This window comes from Spodoptera frugiperda, chromosome 6 (assembly GCF_023101765.2).
Source record: "Spodoptera frugiperda isolate SF20-4 chromosome 6, AGI-APGP_CSIRO_Sfru_2.0, whole genome shotgun sequence".
Classification (NCBI taxonomy): Eukaryota; Metazoa; Arthropoda; class Insecta; order Lepidoptera; family Noctuidae; genus Spodoptera; species Spodoptera frugiperda.
The window spans coordinates 4855456-4873541 of NC_064217.1; the positions used below are offsets into that span (position 1 = coordinate 4855456).

The 18086-nt window shown below is 34.5% G+C and overlaps 1 protein-coding gene across 5 annotated transcripts in view; it reads left to right on the forward strand.

Moving 5' to 3' along the window:
• The window catches only part of LOC118267385 (fasciclin-2), a 108171-nt gene extending 90472 nt beyond the window's left edge, over positions 1-17699 (forward strand). Inside the window, exons 2-16 of one of the 5 annotated variants that reach the window (XM_035581306.2) lie at positions 5798-5960; positions 6281-6441; positions 6621-6745; positions 6826-6966; positions 7051-7185; positions 7302-7609; positions 8097-8218; positions 8436-8586; positions 9212-9404; positions 9922-10196; positions 10402-10549; positions 10824-11016; positions 14176-14371; positions 14630-14734; positions 15771-17699. In XM_035581306.2, the coding sequence (XP_035437199.2) occupies positions 5798-5960; positions 6281-6441; positions 6621-6745; positions 6826-6966; positions 7051-7185; positions 7302-7609; positions 8097-8218; positions 8436-8586; positions 9212-9404; positions 9922-10196; positions 10402-10549; positions 10824-11016; positions 14176-14371; positions 14630-14734; positions 15771-15900 (2546 nt within the window). In that variant the 3' untranslated portion in view covers positions 15901-17699. Of the gene's footprint in view, positions 1-5797; positions 5961-6280; positions 6442-6620; positions 6746-6825; positions 6967-7050; positions 7186-7301; positions 7610-8096; positions 8219-8435; positions 8587-9211; positions 9405-9921; positions 10197-10401; positions 10550-10823; positions 11017-11802; positions 12558-14175; positions 14372-14629; positions 14735-15377; positions 15399-15770 lie in introns of those variants that run through there. The other 4 variants (XM_035581307.2, XM_035581308.2, XM_035581309.2 and 1 more) reach the window with 4 other exon arrangements.
• The last annotated feature ends 387 nt before the right edge of the window (positions 17700-18086 follow it).

Genomic DNA, 18086 nt, shown 5'->3' on the forward strand with positions numbered 1-18086 from the left:
TTGCTTTGGAGGTAACTGTATCAACTCAATTACAGTACCAAAACGTGTTATTCCCAAACGATCCCCTTTGAGACTGGGATAATTTGCAGTATGGATTACATTTCTAAGTAATTTGAACAAGAATTCTCGCTGTTATTTGTTATAGAAATAACTTCACCCTTCTAATTTGTGTTCAGCGTTAATTCAACAGATTTTCCGATTTTCTCAGTTGAAGTCGGCCCATTTGTATTTGTTTCAAGTTCGCAGACACTCCCTCGGGCGACGCATTCATCGCAAGGGGAAGGTGAGCTTAATTAGGAAATAATGCCTAAGCGATTAATCACAATACCCCCACGAAGGATGTACGTAGACAGTCTTTTGTTTCTAAATTGTGAACACGACCCGTTCTTGAAGTTGATTTCCAATGGGAGGCGGCGGTCGAGGGACGTCTCCGGCAGACCTGAAACTGTGACGGTTCGTTTCACATCTCCGTATTGCTGTTTGCCTATTATTTTAAAAGTCAGAGGTGAAATTGAGGGACGGCCATGGGTGAAAATAATGTCTCCAAATTTAAAATTTATGCTCTGAGTGATTTTGTAGCGGAATAAATTTGTAGACATTTATTTTTATGACTGCTTTTAGAAACGAACGTTTAGACCGAATCTATTCTTATTTTAGGAGATTTTCATTGAAAGAATTAATTATACAGTAGGTAGCGTACACAGTAAGTTTTATTAATAGCTTTCTTAAATTACTATTAATGGAGCTGTTATACAAATTAGTGAGCAAACAGACAATTTAATCATAACTCTTTGTTATTAATGGAATTTGTGGGACAGACAAATCCATCGAAACAGCCTGTTATGAATTAAATGAAAATAATTGGTAATACAAAACCGCTTGGGGACGCAGGGTTGTTATGAAGCACACAAATTTTCCACAAACCCTTTAATCCTGCGCTCGCTTATTTCACTTGGCCCCTCGTTGTCGAATGTCCCCTATCTCCCCTATGCTAGTTGATGAAATTTCGGTGATACCTCTAAGGTATAAACTGCAAAATTCATGGTAAGCATTTGATGCGGCAGTTCTGCATTATGCCGCGCAGGTACACTTGTTTTGTGGAATGGGGCACAGGGGAACTAAGAATAATGTGGTATTGTTATTTTAATGTAATGATATAGTATTTCACTTTACGTTTTCCACTCTGTACAGTTTTTATGTAAATTTTTGAAACTACATAAAAGTAATGCCGCGGTGCCATGTTGCATGCATAGATACTAAGTACTTTTAGTTTTTCCTGGTTCATGAAAAAGGAGCAAAATGTAGCAGCTGTTCTCGTTTTGAAACTTTTAGAGTGAGTTGGTGAAGTTGTATTTATAATAAGTAGTAGGAAAAATGCAGAAACTACTAGGTACTGTTTTGCGTGTTTTAATTAATATTTTGTATTTGTTTTTTCAAACTTGTCTTGTAGTTTTTTGTTCGATAATTCCGGACGCCGAATAAAAATACCAATAAATTAATGAGTTCTTTATTTAACATACTGAACATAAAAATTCAAGAGTAAACGTGACATTTACGTACACACCGTACATTATTTATGGTAAAATCTTTAACAAATTAAAAAATAATCACATGCTAGTGTTGTAGCAATACAATATGTACCTACGTACAGTAAGCAAGAATTATTAGCTTTCCTCAAAAGAAATGTAACTAAGAACGTTGTTCGTTGACGACGCAACCCCCGCTATGCTTAGATTCACATGGGACCCAATACAAATTCCCTCGCCCAATCTACACGAGGTCTCGTAACCGATTTTATATGAAAACTCAACCCAGTGAGAATATCTTTATGACATAACGCTCGAATGTTTTTACCCAGATTTTCCTTTTATTTTTTTGCGTTCTTCGTACCCGGTGTCTGGAATCGTAATTCGGAAAGATTAATGAACAAAAAAAGTATTCGGTTTGAAAATTACATTTGTGATACGGACGGGTATTTTATTTGATATAAATTTTCTACTAGACTATTTTTTTTTGTCGTAGTTGCGTTTATATTAAGGGATATACCTACATCTAGGCTCTTGATGACATCCGGAGCTGCGGACAAAGTATCAGGTTACCGGGGCTCCGGCTCAAAGCAGGAGAAGGAACAGGGTGGATTTTAGTCAGTAAGAGTCTGACACTCCCTCCCGCCTTACCCAAGGCGGAAGAAACCATTGGAGGATTTTCCCACATGAAAAAAAGCAAAAAAAAGAAAGTAAGGTTCTTGATGACATGTAATTAGACAAGTACCTAGGCGATTTACGTTAGTCGCAGCACTAGCTTGATTAAAAGATATATTGAAAGGCCTCTCAGAACAACAAACCCAAACAATTTAGATATAAAGTTATAAGTCGTCCAAGTTTATTAATGTACTCGTTAGACTTATAACCGTTGTAAATTGAATGCTCGAACCATTCCCGAGGCACATAACCATAATGTCTTTGTTGGAATTACTGGCAAGTATAATTATGGCCAGTTACAACCGACTTAGTGGTTACTGTTAATTGTATTGCTAAGCCCATTGATGGTCCCATTCCGACTCGCCAGAAGATTCTGTTATTCACAATATGTTAGACTATAGTTACCCCTCAGTTTCAACTGCTACTCGGCTCCTATTGATCGTAGCGTTATGTTTTATACTATATCCTTCCTCGAAAAATGGACTATGCAATTTGTATAATAATAATTGTGAGACATACTAAATTAACTAAATATCTCGGTTTACTCACGTAAATTAATAGAGAAAAGCTCTACTAGTTTCGAATCACAGAGGGACTCTACATCATTAACAGCGTACGTGGCGACTATCCAATACAAACATAAAATTATTCATTTAGAACCAGCGATTCCAAAACAAACATTCTCTTCAGCTTTATATAATTAAATATAGATAGGATAGGAAATGCAATAGATATAATGTAGTATCGTATAAAATGCAACCGACGCAGTTGTTGGCAAACTCGAATATAAAACGAAGGGTCTGTACGCGTGCTGCATACTCAATAACTTCGCAAAAAATTCTCTGCGTCTCTTGCCTACCAAAAGTTGTGTAGATACGTCAATACGTGTATGGGCCACCCATCCTCGTATGTGTGTATATCATCGAGAGTGAAGACTGACTTTATTTATGTGGTTATGTCACGTCACGAATCTCTTTTGTTACTTAAATAACTTATTTACTGAAAAAGAATGATTTTGGTATAACTTTCCTGAGACATACTAAATTAATCTATACATATAATAAAATCGTAGAAAAGTGCTGTCTGTACATTGAAAATAAAAATAAAAAAAATAGCAGGGGTTATTGTTATGTCGATGTCGAACCCAAAAATGTAATTAATGCTGTTTGCTCTGTTAGTCATGGCTTGACACTAGTCGAGTTCCTCGTCAAACAATTTAGCCTAACCTTTATGCTTAAAAAGGTATGAAAAAAATAATATCAATATAATTAAACTTTTAGTACAAACTTTTTGTTTATTTAGAAGTGTCATATGGCTCTCTAATTTTATAGATTGTTTAATAGACCTGTTGCAAAAATAACAATTCTTTAAAGAACAACAGAATTTGCGGAAAGATATTATCGTAATTAAACATCCAAATTAAGTCCATAACTTAAACACATGGAATGAACTATTATGAAACACGAAACTAACCAAATTTAAGCTTACACTTACTTTAACTTAGTAATCGTATAATTTCAACATTGTACCAAATTCATTAGCCTCATCGCAACTAAATTTGTGGGCCAACAATTTGTTATTGTTTTGGCATATCTAATTTTGGTTTACTTTATACAATCTGATATACCATATCAGTAATAAATATTAATTAAGGCCTTACAACATATAATACCGAGTCAAATTTAATTTTGAAAAGTTTTAATTAATTTCTATTTATACTGTGAAGGATTTTTCTTAGAAATTTGTTTTATTTCATGTAGGTGTTAGGTATTATTGTAAGTTTCAGTAAACTCTCCGAATTAGGAGTTTAATGTGTGTGTTTAAATAATTATGTGTGGGTGGCCCGAAAGTTAGGGATTGAAGTGACTTATAAGAGATTTTCAATTGTTATTTCACTTTAGGTAGGTACGGTACTTATTTTATAATAATTTCATTTTATTGACTACAAAATTACTAGGGCGTAAGACTAGTACTTATAACTTACTAGTTTCTGCCAGCAGCTTCGCCCGCGTTTTCGTGTGATGAAAAGTATCCTATCACCCAAGTCAGCTCATACCCTATTTTTATATCAAATTTCAATAAAATTCGTTCAGTAGTTTCAGTGTGATTCAACAACATCCAAACAACCAAACTTTCACATTTATAATAGTAGTGTGTCCTTACCTACCTTACCCTACCTTTCTTTATAACAGCAGTGACTGTATACCAGTAAGATATCAATATCCAAGTCACAAGTTTGACCAAGTAACACATATAAAAAACTGTCACAACTCCAAAATAACTCAATATGTCGTGCCCCAAAAGAAGTTTGGGATCCCTTACCCATTTTTCAGGGATGACCGTAAAAAATAAATTCTGGCGGGTAGCGGGAGACGGCTTGAAATCCTTGCAATAACGAGACGTGCCCACATGAATAGGCTTGGCAACACTTGAGTTGATGCCACAGATACAAGATGGTGGAGATAACGCCACACACACAGCCATAGATATGTTCGTGGATAGAGAAAAGCAGATGGCACGGCAAAAAGTTTGCATAGGTTTTATGTCTTAGCTGCAGATTTTTAAGGATTGCTGTTTTTTAAAGTTCCATCTCCCTTTATGCAGCTTTAGGTTACGCATCATCTTGAATTTTAATGATCATAATATCATGATCTGCAATAAGAAATAACACAGCAATGATAATTTCTATCCAGCTAATTGTAACTTGAAGATGTAATTAAGATTAATGTAAAGCCATCAATAGTTTCTAAAGCATCCAGATTAGCTTTCTAATATCGTTATCTAAAATGCCCGTTATCGAGCCCGTCAAGCGAGCGCGAAAGTTTGAAATCCTGATTAGGATATCTTAAATTGAAATCTAATTTTGAAAAACATTTGAGTTAAATTCGCCGCCTTATGTGTCCGCGTAATGCTGCTCATGACTAAGACTCCCCAGCGCACCTTGAAACTAGCCAAGCTACCTCGTAAACAGTTACGTGAGTAAGCTGTAATACATACTTAATTTCAAGCCATCCCCTAAATATAATGTGGTGACAATCCTGCTCGTTTCAGCGAATAACCCTGATGTTTCAACATCCTTTTGACCAAGTTCATAAGTATCATAATTTTGAAACTTATTCCAAGTTTGGGACTTGCACGAGTTACATGCACGTCGTATAATTAACGGTGCGGTCACTAAGGGACATAAAGACCTCTAATAAGTACCAGGGTCACGTGCCGCCGAATAAATTGCGGTAAACTTAATTAAAGAGTTATGCACTGAGGGCCCGTATACGTGTGTTTATCGTGCTTTAGGAAGATAATTATTATGTACCTATTTTACATTGCTAATTGAAACATGAAAAGAGCAAAAATTTTTGTAGGATTGCAATATTAAATAGTTATTTCCCGAACGAAACTAACATGTCAATTTAGACTTAGATGAATATTTAGGAGAATTTTATTTTGTTACTCGCTTTGATGATCAGTGATACGTTTGACCAAAAATATCTTGTTAAGATCTAAACAATTAAAAATTCCTCATTTACTAAAAGTCAGTATGAAATCAGACAATTTATTTGATTTTCTCTAATCAAACAATTTTTCTTCTTTCCCAGGATGTTCAGCGCAAACGTTAAGGATATTCCCGATACAGAAACAGCAGACGGTGGCCGTGGGTAAATCAGTGGTGCTCACGTGTCAAGTCGACGCACCTGACCCGGCGCTCGTCACACAACCGCAATGGAAGGACCCTAAGGGATTCGTCATTAATGAAGCCGCGTAAGTAAATATATGTGTAAATAAACAGACTGAAGTTTATTTTAAACTCTACATTCACGATTTATGGTACTGGTATTCGTTGCGGGTGTTGCGGGTGCTCAATGAATGGATAAAATTATGTTAGTCAATTTATATAAAAAGTCTCATAAAAATCCTTTCTGTGTTAACTTAGAACATGAAAAGATTTTTATTATGATAAGATTTTAACGATAATTTGTGATAGAGTATGACAATCTTATGTTAAGGTATTTATTATGATGAGAATGTACCATTTATTATTCGTCGACCAGTTAAATAATAAGACATTCCTAATTGAACAGAGCCGGCACCCGACCAGAGATATATACGGAACCGATGCCCGCGAAGCAGCTGCAACTGCTGTACATATCGTCGATCACTCCGGCTATGGCTGGCAACTACACCTGTGTCGCTACTTACACTAACATGCCTTTGAGCGCTAGCGTTGTTCTCGATACGTTCGGTAAGTACTTCAGAATATTATTGCTCCATTTTATTGATATTCAGAACAAAGATATTTGCTTCAATTTGCATTCGAAAAAGTAAAGCTAGTTCTTTGAAACGAATGTAATTCTATTAGCTTTTACAAATATTCTTTTGCTATAAAAGATTTTGGTGATCAAAGTATGTTTTTTATTTCAGTTGCAATAACTTGGACAAACGCTAACGAAAATCAATATGCTACCAAAGGAAAAGACTTTAAAATCATGTGCGAAGTTACTGCAGAGCCAGCACCGTCTGTTGATTGGTTTAAGGAAGGCAATCCTGTAAGTAAAACAAAAACAAACATTTCTTTACTAAACTTTAAACAAAATGTAAACGTAACTAATGATGAAAAACTGTTTAGGTTGTGACCGGTGATAGATACGTGATCCACGCCAATGGACTGATGATTAAAGGCGTGGAAGAAAGTGACGATGGAACTTACACCTGCCGAGCTGTGGTCATCCAAACTGGTGAACTTGCTGAAAGAAACATCAAACTTGAAGTAAGTGAAAATGATTTTAATGCGAAGCAATTTAAAGTAGAAATTGGTGTGAAAAGTGTGCTATAATTATTTGTTTCTTATTAGGTTTACACCGCACCAGAAATGGAGGAAAGGGACCCGAGAGTCGAAATTAGGGAAGGTGAAAGTGCTGCTATTTCGTGCAAAGCTAGAGGAAAACCGCTGCCTACTTACTCTTGGATCAAGGCCTCAACTCGAGAGGTAAATATGACTTTTTTAACAAAAAATATTTTGTATTTAATTTATTATGACCACTTTTTTGAATATAAATGTTTATTTATAGTATGCTAAAATTATGCAAATATCTTTTGTTTTAGAATCTGGCCAGTACGTCCCGATTTAGCGTCAACGAAAATACGGGTCTTCTAACAATCGATCGCGTAGAAGCCGCTGACTATGGTAAATACATCTGCAGTGCAGTAAACCAGGCTGGACAAAACGAAACTGAAATCGAAGTCGAAGTATTGGTGAAGCCCAGAATCTTCGAATTATTCAATACAACTGCTCCTGAGAAGCAAGAGGGTAGATTAGAGTGCAAGGCGACCGGTCGGCCCGCTCCTCGCATTAGTTTCCGCAAATTGAGCAACCCTGACCGCTTCCTGAATGGAGCTAACGACGAGGGCAGGTAAGACAATTGCCAATAACAATGGTGTTTTACTATCTTAATTGACACAGGTGCTGTGTAAGGGCTGCCAAACTATGTTTTCGGATTATGTAGTTAGTCCATTATTGGGAGGGCGACAGATTTAGGTGTCTTTGCTAAATCTTGTGGAACTGCTTTTATCCTTGAAATATTTTTGGTGGCATGATACGATCGTAACAATGCGAATTTATTTGATAAACCTATTTAGAAATTTTATTACGAACGAGCCAAGCAAGTACGATCAAAGCTTGTAAAGGGTATAAAGTCGATTATGTGAAATAAAAAGTGCGGATTTGAATAAAAAAAGGCTTTTCGCTCTTCATTGACTTTTATGTACTTACAGAATAATGTTATAAAGAAACTTTTTTGTTGAGCCACTAACTTAGAAAATGAAAGCTTTTTTAAGTTAACAGACAATTTTGTTTTTATTGATCGTTAGAAAGTTTGTTGAATAAGTAATTTTTTGCAGGATTACTGTTGAAACGAGCACTCGACAGACTGGCGACCAGATGGAATCTAGCGGGGTTATTACGATCACTAAGCTGAATAGAACTGATGATGGACTGTACGAATGTTTTGCTGAGAACGCTGGTAAAATAACATTATTATATGTTTATAGTCGTATTATTAATAATTCTCTTTTTATCTTCGCGATTGTGAGAAAAAATGTGTGTACACTCACCGGCATCGTTCCCAAGTTTAGAAATGAAAAAAATTAGAAATATGTTAAGTTTTCTATATAAGAATAATTATATCATTATCATCTATATCATTATTAGCAGAACTAAATCATTCATTATTATTTAAGGTGGTGAGGCAAGAAAGAACGGCCATTTAACAGTTCATTTCAAACCAACTTTCGAGCATATGCCAACAATCCCGATCTGGAGTTGGAATAGCCGTCCCGCCAACTTAAGTTGTACCGCAGAGAGTATCCCGAACGCAACCATTAAATGGAGGTAAGTGTATTAAAACAAAGGAAAGTCTTCTAATGCAGTAATTTCACTTAGACCACCATTAGTCTGACGGTTATAGGAATTTATGACGTCGTTAATGTGACTATAAGATTCATTTTTGTTTCCACACATAAAACTTCAGTTTCGAATGAGTGTTTAATAGTCTTTTTTAATCCAATGATTATGTCATTAAGAACTTTATGTGGTACTATCAAAGTAGTTTTTGCAACTACAACAGTTTCTGCTTTTGCATCAAAAAAGGAAATATTGAAATTATCTGGGAATGGAAACTAGGAAACTAGTGTCGCTAGCAATGCGCTCGTATTATAATTAATGATATTTATGGACCATACCGTAGTGAACTAGTCGTTTATTAGATTTATAGCACTTAGGGTACCCATTCTACAAACACTATTCCTCTTTTATTAGAAATTGTAATTATACCGTACCTACTGTTACGTAAACACAAAATATATCGTCACGTCTTTTATCCCCGAAGGGGTAGGCAGAGGTGCACATTTGGCATACCACTGTGTAAATGTACACTCACTTTTCACATATAATATTTTTCCACGCCATCGTACTAAGAAGTCATCTGTGAATGTATATTAATAATAATATTCCACAGGTTCCGTGACCTGGACTTGGTAGAAACTCCTCAAGTGAAGATTTATGGATCTGGACCATCGAGCTATGTGATCGTCACGCCGACTGATAGAGCCCTGTACGGCATTTACAAATGTATTGCTACCAACACTCTCGGAGAAGCTGAACACATCATTCAATTCAGAGAGGCTTTCCCACCAGGTCCTGTCGTTCAAGTAAGTGAATAAATACAATAATACTTTACTCAACACTCAAGATTCCTTCAGATTAGCACAAGCAGTAATAATTTGTGTGGCATAAGGACTTTTGTCATGATAGAATACATTTTACCAACACAAAGTTCTATTATTATATTCTTCTGTGGCTTCTATTTATTGAGGTATAAGTTTAGGCTTCAGTTTGTGCTCCCAATACACGTGGTTATGTATTTTAACCTACATTTTATCTCGTTGTGGTAACCTGGTTCTATTAATATGCTAGGTCGTGTTTTAGAGGTGGTTTCAGAATTAGACTTCTAAGTAATTTTTCAGTTTCGAAACTATCGAACGAATAATTTTAACTTGGTTTTTTTTATAGATTACGTACTTAATAAAAGAGTATAATAATACTATATTTAGCACTTAACATATTGTCAGAATGAACTAAAAAGTGTGATATCTGGTGTGTTGTATTATTTTCATATACTACGTCACGTATAGAAGTGTTCATGTGTCCCGAATCTTTATTTCGTAGGCTCGACAAGAAACAATAACGGCGACATCAGTTTCATTCAATATTGTCGGCCCGGCTGAAGAAATGGGCCCACCAATAACGGCCTACACAGCCCAATACAAGGAAAATGGCAATTTCGATTGGAATCTCTCCCAGAACAAGACTTGGTCCGCCAATTCACCGTACATTGTGGAGAATTTGAGGCCGATGTTCACTTATGATTTTCGATTTGCTGCCGTCAATCGAGTCGGGCCTGGCAGCTGGGGTGCTCCAATTACCGTCATTATGCCCAGAAGGTAAGGATGTAACTCCTTTGTCTAGACTACAAATACACATATCGAAACGTCTGTCTAAACGTCGCTGAGTTTTGGACGCTTTGTGCTTAGCATTCATATCGCTACAATTGAATGATTTAGTAGTTGGCTTTAGTTCATAAGTCGGTAAACAATTTAGGTAATTAGCAAAATAAGGAAAATATCTCCAAAAACATTATATTTCCAGATCGCCACCGGAACAACCGAAATGGAGAGAAAATGAAACCCCAGAATCGCTTATTCATGGTAAATACGCAGACAGATATGAGTTGAGATGGCGAGTACCCGCCAACAATGGCGAACCTATCGACATGTATGAGATCAGCTATTGCCCCGTAAGTTTTTTATTATGTAGTAACATCATAATATAATATTCCCATTTCCACACACAATACATACGCTTTCAATAGACTTGTTTGGATGATTTATTTCGCTTTTCATACCATGTTGAATAAGATAAACTTATTGCTTATCGTAGTACCGTTTCGCTATTATGTAATATTCTTTTAGGATAGATGTATTCTTATATTTTGTGATCGCATAGGAAAAATGATTCAAGAGCCCAATGAATAGTGAACCATTTTAATGTAAATCCACGATTTTGTTTAGGTACTGAAAGTGAGTGGAGAGTGGCGCGTCGCATCTGAATCTCAATGCGTCATTGAGGAGCTTAAGTCCCTAGAGGCAATCAGTTACGAAGTACGTGGCCTCCACCCAGACACTCGCTACAGAATGCACGTACGGGCGCACAACGTCCTCGGATATTCGTTGCCAGCTCAACTTTACGTCCAAACGGCTCTCGGTGAGTACAATCAGGAGAGTAATGAAGTCCCCGTAAGGGCCGGCTTCTACGACGTTTACACCGCCTCAGAATCAATATACAATTCGAAAGCAACGACCATATCTTCCTTCAGCCTGCTCACCATTATTTTGTGTTTGGTTTTGTGAACTCAGACCTCGAACTAGTGTTTGTGCGCCTTTATTTATTTTGTCGTGCTCCTGTAAAATATTATTTTACAACGAATTTATTCGTGTCTTGTGTTTCCAGTGGTTCTACGTATTTTTTTTTGCTTTTCTTTGATCAAGTACAAGTATTCATAGTGTAAGTCATCCGCTTGTTAACCGTTTTGTGTTATTTATTTTTTTCATATTTTTCTGAATGGTTTTTTTTTACTAATTTATCATTCATATTTTACTTTTTTATTGTAAAATCTCTTGCCTTTACAAAAAAATAACGCATTAAATTTTAAAATGTACAAATATATTTAAAAATATTACGATTATAAATTGTGAGGAGTGTGTGAATCTGTTGTATTTTGGCATGCGTTTTCTATTATTTTTATATTATTATAATTTTGAAAAAAAAACTTTTATAGTTTTTGAGTACAATTTATGATTTGAAGTTAGTTCTGATGATGTACTTTTATAGTTTTATATTTCGTATTAACGATTTTATATTATGTTGGTGTTAATTTATTATCAGTGGTAAGTTTGAATTGCCTATAATTTTATTTGTTGATTTCTTAAAGTAGAACTTTTTATTTGCCTTATAAAATATAAGTATTTATCCTTATCAAATATTTTCTAGGTAACCCAAATGGATGTCCAAGTCATTTCAGATGGGCTCACACTAAAATGGATGTTTTATCAGCGATACTTATAATGATCTACATAATATAAACTAGTAGCTAAAATCTAAATAATCTTCTAAATTAAGCAAGTCCAAAGACGACTGTTGTTATTTAGGGAAAAATACTTGTTGTGATAATGCAATTTGTTGATGTGTAAATAAGTGTAAATGTTACTTGTGTTTGAAATATCATCAAATGATTTCTGAACTTTAGCAATTTCAATTGTGTGTTTTTAATATTAAAGTTTAATTTATAGTTTCATCGAATTTTGGAACGACGTTAAGATTATAATAAAAAACTTTTTTAAAGCTAAATATAAACTAATGTAGGTAACTAACGGCTAATAAATTAACACTGCCAAAGTATAAAATCGTAATTATAGTGTTAATTAAGAAACATGCCAAAAATTAAGGCATCCATTACATTTTATCATAGAAAGTTGTGTAAGAATTCATAAGATTTGTGTACGAATTTTTGATGACTATTTTGTCTTTTTGATAATAGAATAAAGGTGGGAAGGGAAATCGTCCATCTTAAGCTAAAATGGAGTTTGAAATGAATTTGAATGTTTGAATATTGAGGGTTGAAAATATAATGTAGTTAGCCAAAAGTTCTACTATAATTGCAAGGAGTTCGAATTGTGATCTGTTTTAGGAGAAAAAAAAAAGATATGACCAATGTGAAAAATAATAAATGTTTTCAAAACAATCTATGCTATTTGTAGTTTTCTGTATAGTTTGTAAAATGAATGAAGTTAGATTCAATAATTAAGTATCCTGTAAATATAAAGTCGTATAATATTGGGACAAGGAGAGCTTCATTCATTTTTAAAATGTAACCATCACCAAATTCCATGAGATTAGTATAACCTCCATTCCTTAATGTACCCCATGAACTAATGATTAACTATAATAAAGACCAAAAAGAAAGCTGTCAAGATGCTTATCAAGAGATCCATTAACCCTTTTGAATGTTGATCGTTACACAAGTGTGTTTGTGTCGCCCTGACTGAAATTTGGGTAAATATAAAATTTTACTTAATATAATATTTTTAATAGTAATAATCCTGCTGCTAGTATCCTTTGGAATGTACTAATTACTATTGCATGACTTTCATGTACACCCTTCGAACGCTGATTAATTCACATTGTCCCGTTAGCATGGTCCGAACATTGACGACTAAACATTATCTACCAATCCGTAGACGATATCTCCAATCATTTTACCTATAATTATCTTAGAAGTCATGATAGATGACGATGTTATAGAATTTATATTTTCCATTTTATTATAAAATGTACCCTAGTCGTGTCAGTTTATTTTTCAAGCATGGATGGTGTAATCTATGAAACTGCCAACTATACACTCCCGGTTGAAAGTATTATTTATATTACAATTATATTTACTATGAATATATAATCCTATGTCTGTATATGTGTATCATGTTCCCATTGGCAGTTTCACCAGGTTTTAGGTTTTATTAGTAGATTTTTTAAAATTGTTGTTTGAAATGTTATCCTAGTCTTTTTAATCTGTGTCATTGTTATATTTCCTCATTCCTTTTTCAAACAGCAATTGACGTTTATTATAAATTAAGTCTATCTATGTGTGTTAAGGTGATGGTTAATAGTTCCATCCAAACTTTAGTTATTTTAAAACATTATTATTATTATTGTTCAAAATTATATTCTTATTATTCGTTTACATTAGATTCCGATACCGCTTCAATAGTAAAACAATCTTGTCATGGGGTTTGAACATTTATTTTGCGATAAACAGAATCATTTGGAATGTTTGCATCTTGACAACTTTTCTTTCTTATGATTATTATATTGTTATCATTAATTATAAGGTCATCGACTTGCGCATCAACATCTTTCGTTTCTATCATTCGACATCTTTCATTTTTCATTCAAACCCCATTTCATTCTAGAGGAGAGCTTTCTTCTAAAACAGTTGATGAGTTTAATGATAGAATAGTAACCGGTGATTGGGTGCACGATTTCTTTGTCTGAAAGCACTCCCTATTTGTCACCAAACAGTTGATTGCAATGAATGTCTGTATGCAACTTGCTGTGTACAACTCACATTGAACCTTATTCTATGTACACAAGGGCTGGAACTGCATTGATTACAATCACTTCCATGTCATCTAACATCTTCAGCTTCTGTGACAATGCATAAACTAACAATGAGAAGAGCAGTAGACACATTTACCACATATTTTGGAAATCACACTTTGGCTTTATCCTATATAGCAACTGGTATCCTGCTTCTACTGCTCTTACATGAGTTACAAAAACTATATCGAATCAATATTATTTTGACAGGCGTCGAACGGTCTGGATTTGCACCGCCTCAGCTTTTGTCCAGCGGTTCAATAATTGGGCTCGCCTTGGCCGGAGTATTCATCTGTCTTCTGATCGTGGACCTCCTTCTCCTGTGCTTCAGACGACAGGGTGTTATTGCAACAATCTGCGGCAAACGTGGCAAGAAACACAACGACGATGAAGCCAAGCTGGGAAGGTAATACCTACTTTTAAAATATGGTTATATGTATTGCGAACAAAGTTTAGTTTCAAATCAAATTAAATTCTTTAAAACAGTTCATATTCAGATACTTAGCACATCATCGACATCATAACCGTTACACTCCAATCTTCCATTGATAATGACGTATCTATATGTATTTCTTCTTGTGTTTAATCGTGTCAAAACCTATCCCTTGTATCCCGTGTTCCATATTAAGTGTTAGTGTCGATGAGAGATGTTTCTGCCCGCTAGTCTGTACGGTTGGCGCTTCCCGCTCCCTTATTGCAGCACGAAGCCGCGCGCGCCGCCCTCCCCCGCGCCCCTGCCACCGCCGGTCAAGCTCGTGCCGACCCCTACGTAAGGCACCATACAATAGCCATACGAAACCTTGAGACTGCCTGCATGCTTTGTTTGTGCGGATGATATGGTTCGGCCCTCGTGAGGAGGACATACCTGAACCGATAAATGATTTGGTTTGGACAAACAAATGAGTTTCTAATAAAGGGGATGATGTATGTATAAGACTTTTCGCTGGGGCTGAGCAACCTGTACATATCAACGACGGAAAGCTTCGCGATTGGCCTTATGTATATAGCTATGGAGACCTTCATAGAGACCGTAATGCTTTGGTTTGACGAATGTAAAGTGTTGTAGTTGTGAAGTAGTGTACAGTGCCGCTTTTTAAAGGTAACTTATTTAACAGCAGCAGCGAGTTGTATAAATTTTATAATGGAAGCAGGTGCCACGTCTTTAGAATATGAAAACTTTCGCAAAGTTCTGTTAAACTGGAACATCTCTTACGACAATTTTTCTTTCTTGTTTCTGTTTCTTTTCGAATTTATTTGTGTTGGATCCCATTATTACCTCATTGTGTTTAACTCTTCCCCAAGCACTTATATCACGGAGTTTTATGGATCTTTTAGAATGTTTGAATATTTGCACAATCCACTAACAAATATATTTGTCTTTCCCAATGCTGCCTCATTTCAACCACGTGTAGCTATGTACCGACCACGCCAGTGTAAGACATTCAATAAATATATCATACAACTTTATCCTTTTTACCAGTTTTTGTATGTGCATTATGTTTCGTGTTTGCAGTGTCTGCCCAACTATATTCAGCATTAATTCCTTGGCTTGTTGTTGTGTTTGCTTTATTAAACTTCGATCATCTTTCACCTTCATCTTTGTGTTATATATCTCTCACATCAAACATCCATTAATGCGTAGACTTGTTAGATCATTGTTTACAGTTGAATTTTCATAATTATTTGTATTTTATGTAATTATACTATGAGACCTGTATTCAACTGTAAACAAATGATATGCTGTAAATAAAGCCTGAGAATATTATAATCTACCGAACAGATTTTAACTAAAATTACTATCACAGGGATGAAAAGGAGCCACTGAAGGATACGAACGACGACGCTATCAAGAGGAACTCCTCAGTAGAGTTCGATGGGCACAGAGTGTATGCTACAAGTGGAGGACCAATCATCGGCAAGAACTCCGCCGTATAAGAACCATAGGGATATCAAGATTGAGAAAGTCTTACGAAACTTGGTGTTACATTCTATATGCTTGTGTAAATGTGAGCGCGACCAGTATTTTAAACTGCCAAAAGTCTATATAAGTATTCAGCTTTACTGTCTCTACTCTACTTCATCACATATACTCTATAATATATATTTTTATAATAACTTCTTAATGTAATCATGCGAAATATATTTTATACTATTTCTAAGGTTTCGTAGTTAAAGATGGATTTGTCTTTTTCAATGGAACTTTAGCGCACTCTATAGATTGATTCTTGAATGATACAACTGCTTCAAGAGGTACGTGTGTGCCTTTTAGTGTATTTCTTATAATGAGGGTATTATACTTTAGTGTATATAGGATAATGTATATTTAACACATCACATTTTTATTATTATTATTCAAACTATCAGCAAATTCTATCAATAGAAATGAAAAGACAGATTTATTTTTATATTTTTATCTCTTTATCTTTATTTGTCTGTTTTTATATTTTAAGAATTTTAATTTAGTCATCGATATAATGTGGAACACTAAACCGTCATAATATTATCGTGTTTGACAAGAAATAACTTTAGGACGACCATTTGCCGAATGTTTTTGTTTAAGTTAATTAAGTGAGTTGCCTCTAATTTTAATGAAGAAATCTGAAACTGTACTGTAAGTTAGATTAGGCTTTTGTAAATAAATAGTTAAGACTGTAAATATTTAACTATTTTAGGGTCTCATGATGATTTAAATCTCAAAAATAAGAAGGGGTGAGAAACTGTTACATGTATTCCTATCTGAGACAAGTTATTAGGACGCTTGCTTATTTCAATATAAGCTGTGTAGGTGTCATGTTTAATTTTATAAACAAAATCGTTAGTTAGGTAATGTATACCTGTTAGATGATCTAAGGTTATTTAGATATTCCTACTTATTGTATTCAAATAAGATTCATATGTCAATATACATAAAGAATATTATCTCTTTTACACAATTGCAAACATCACAATGCAATAAGACTTAGTACTTAACAATTTGATACACTTAAACTTTTGATACTTAACTACACATATTTTTATACTTCTGATCTCGACTTTAGTTTTAATAATGTACTCTAAGCTTTAGGGAATAGATTCCATTATTCTTTATGTGTATTGTCAGCTCATTCGAATTCAGACTGCTAAATGAAGCCATATACCACCTTTTTGACAGTTGAAGAGCTGTTTAGCAGTCCGTTCTAATGTGAGAAAATGTTTTTATAACCGCTTAATATATTTAAGATATTTTTATTATAATATTTATCTACATATTGTACCTAAACTTTTCCATCTATGTTTTTAAAATGTCATACCGCGCCTTTAAATAAAAAAAAGAATTTATAACATAAGCAAATAGGCATCTAATCATAGAATAGTTTTGAGATAAATGTTAACGATGTTTTTAGAGTAATCGATTGTTTGTCGTTTGGTAGTTCGGTTTGATTACGTCATAAAATTATTCTAGAAGTTTCTAAAACTTGACTGAACTAGTCTTGAGTCGTTATGGACCAATAACAGCACGGCAATCGGTATTAATCTATTCTATACAGCAGCTAAATCCAATGGCAGCAATTTACGGCAATTTTCCTATTCAACAAATAGCAAATTGAAGGGTTTGAGTACCTTATCTAGTTATTTGCTTCTTCATGTACAAGCTTCAATGTTATTCGTATGTAAGGTATGTCTGTCAGCTTATAGTGGCCGAGTATTCGACAGGAGAAGCGCATTTTTATATGAAAATAAATGTATGGAAAATGTTTCTTTGTATTATTTTTATGAACCAATTTTGTTTCGAACCGATTTCGCGATGGGCTTATAGGTCAGAGAATATTATTAAAATACGTATATAGTTATTATTCTCATGACAACTTTAAGTATAAGACCACAGTCGTAGTTCTGTAATTATTAAGTACATCAAATATCATTTCAGATTCTAGAATAATGTAGTATTTCTCAAAACAATTTGTTCACCTCAATTTAAAACTTCGTATTTATTTGCATTACGACATTCTACAATTATTTCGAGTCTAATGGCGTGGTAACAAATTATTCTCATTATTAAAGAACCAGGGGTGTAAAAACACAATCATTTATAAGAAAAAAAAAAACACGTTTTGTAAAGGTGAAAATTTATTTCTTATTTT